At 47.2% G+C, this 2,178-nt stretch overlaps 1 protein-coding gene across 1 annotated transcript in view; it reads left to right on the forward strand.

The window, feature by feature from the left end:
- Positions 1-645: 645 nt before the first annotated feature.
- Positions 646-2,178, forward strand: part of bhmt (betaine-homocysteine methyltransferase) — a 7,188-nt gene continuing 5,655 nt past the window's right edge. The window contains exons 1-3 of the mRNA XM_084387691.1: positions 646-806; positions 1,155-1,287; positions 2,150-2,178. The exon at positions 2,150-2,178 is cut by the window's right edge and continues 84 nt beyond it. Of these exons, the coding sequence (XP_084243817.1) occupies positions 783-806; positions 1,155-1,287; positions 2,150-2,178 (186 nt within the window). The 5' untranslated portion in view covers positions 646-782. The remainder of the gene's footprint in view (positions 807-1,154; positions 1,288-2,149) is intronic.

Here is a 2,178-nt window from a genome sequence, read left to right on the forward strand (position 1 = left end):
GTGTGTGTGTGTGTGAGTGTGTGTGTGATCTAGAGGAATGTTTGTGGGGTGAAATGTGTCAAGGCAGCAGGAACACATGATCAATGTCTCTGCATCGCAACAGCTCAAACACACATCAGAGATAATCAGATCACACACGATCAGATCAATAACACACTTACACAGCTCAAAACATCTGCACAACATCTGCATAAAAACACAATTCATGATACAATACAGCGGATTTCAGAAGTCCTATCACCTCTGTTAAACAGCTGGTTTCTGTTAGCCTATAAATCATATCAGAACGTTTGTACCTTTAATGTAAAATATTACAATAGAGTTTCAGAGTAATTTTTACATTAAGTGTGCAAAAGTTCTCATGATTTATCTGTTACATCACAAAAAAAGCTGTTTGAACAAGGGCATAAAGAATTTGGTCTTATATATGTATATACAAGTTAATACAAGTTTGAAAAACAGAGTCTTTATTTCTCGACTGTGTTTATCAGTGGATTGTGACGTAAGACATCAGACGCGTTATTGAATATCACTCAGATATTATTGATGTTCTAAGCATGAGATACGTTTGAAAAATAAACATTAACCAGTAACATTGTGAAGTAGTTTAGGTTACAAGGGGCCAATCTTTCTCTCTCACACACACACTCACACACACGCGCGCGCGCGCACACACACACACCCCTCCAGCGCTGCTTTATAAGAGCTCGTCTCATGTGCTTCTCACTGCAGTCTCACTGAGTTCTGGAGGTCCATCGGTCCTAATCTACACTACAGTAATAATGGCACCAGTCGGATCCAAGAGGGTGAGAAACTTTCCTAATTCTTCAGCACAGTTTTGCAAGCGCGTTATTTTTACACGAATAGCGCGAACGCGCCACGACGCACGAGATCCTGCTGGTTTATTTACTCCAGCTATTTATATATTAATATATCATCTCTCTCTCTTGCATATATGAGGAGAAACACACAAACGCGCGTTTAGTTTGAGTTAATGGGGTTTCAGACGGAGTGAAACGGGCGCGCGCACTGGCACAGCGTTCCGTTCCTGACGGTTGCGCGCGTCTCTCTGCTGTGAATGTGTGTGTTCTCGCCTCATGTCGTGTGTGTGTGTGTGTGTGTGTGTGTGTGTGTGTGTGTGTGTGTGTGTTCAGGGTATTCTGGAGCGCCTGGGCGCGGGTGAGGTTGTGATTGGAGACGGAGGCTTCGTGTTCGCCCTGGAGAAGCGAGGATACGTGAAGGCCGGACCCTGGACACCAGAAGCCGCAGCTGAGCACCCGGAGGCCGGTGAGTGTGTGTGTGTGTGTGTGTGTGTGTGTGTGTGTGAGAGTGAGTGTGTGTGTGTGTGTGTGAGAGAGTGAGAGTGAAGGCCAGACCCTGGACACCAGAAGCCGCAGCTGAGCACCCGGAGGCCGGTGAGTGTGTGTGTGAGAGTGAGTGTGTGTGTGTGTGTGTGTGAGTGTGAGAGTGTGTGTGTGTGTGTGTGTGTGTGTGTGTGTGTGTGAGAGTGAGAGTGAAGGCCGGACCCTGGACACCAGAGGCCACAGCTGAGCACCCGGAGGCCGGTGTGTGTGTGTGTATGTGTGAGAGTGAGTGTGTGTGTGTGTGAGTGAGAGTGAGTGAGTGAGTGTGTGTGTGTGTGTGTGTGTGTGTGTGTGTGTGTGTGTGTGTGTGTGAGAGTGAGTGTGTGTGTGTGTGTGTGTGTGTGTGTGTGTGTGTGTGTGTGTGTGTGTGTGTGTGTGTGTGTGTGTGAGAGTGAGAGTGAAGGCCGGACCCTGGACAACAGAGGCTGCAGCTGAGCACCTGGAGGCCGGTGAGTGTGTGTGAGTAAGAGTGAGTGAGTGTGTGTGTTTGAGTGAGTGTGTGTGTGTTTGAGTGAGTGTGTGTGTGAGTGAGTGTGTGTGAGAGTGAGTGTTTGAGTCTACTGCTCACCAGAGATCATGCTAGCACATGCCCTGTGAATGTAATCACACCCTGATCTCCTACAGTGAACATGTCAGTACTATAGTCCATCAGTAACATGGTGTACTGTATCAAAGTTAAATCACTTTTTTGTAAGTGTGTTTAGACTCTATGTACTGTAAAAGAGTGTCTGCACAGATCAGATCCAGCAGGTCACATGTGTTGTGTGTGTGTTGTGTGTGTGTAGTGCGACAGCTGCACAGGGAGTTCCTGCGG

This window comes from Rutilus rutilus (genome assembly GCF_951802725.1).
Source record: "Rutilus rutilus genome assembly, chromosome: 18".
Lineage (NCBI taxonomy): Eukaryota > Metazoa > Chordata > Actinopteri > Cypriniformes > Leuciscidae > Rutilus > Rutilus rutilus.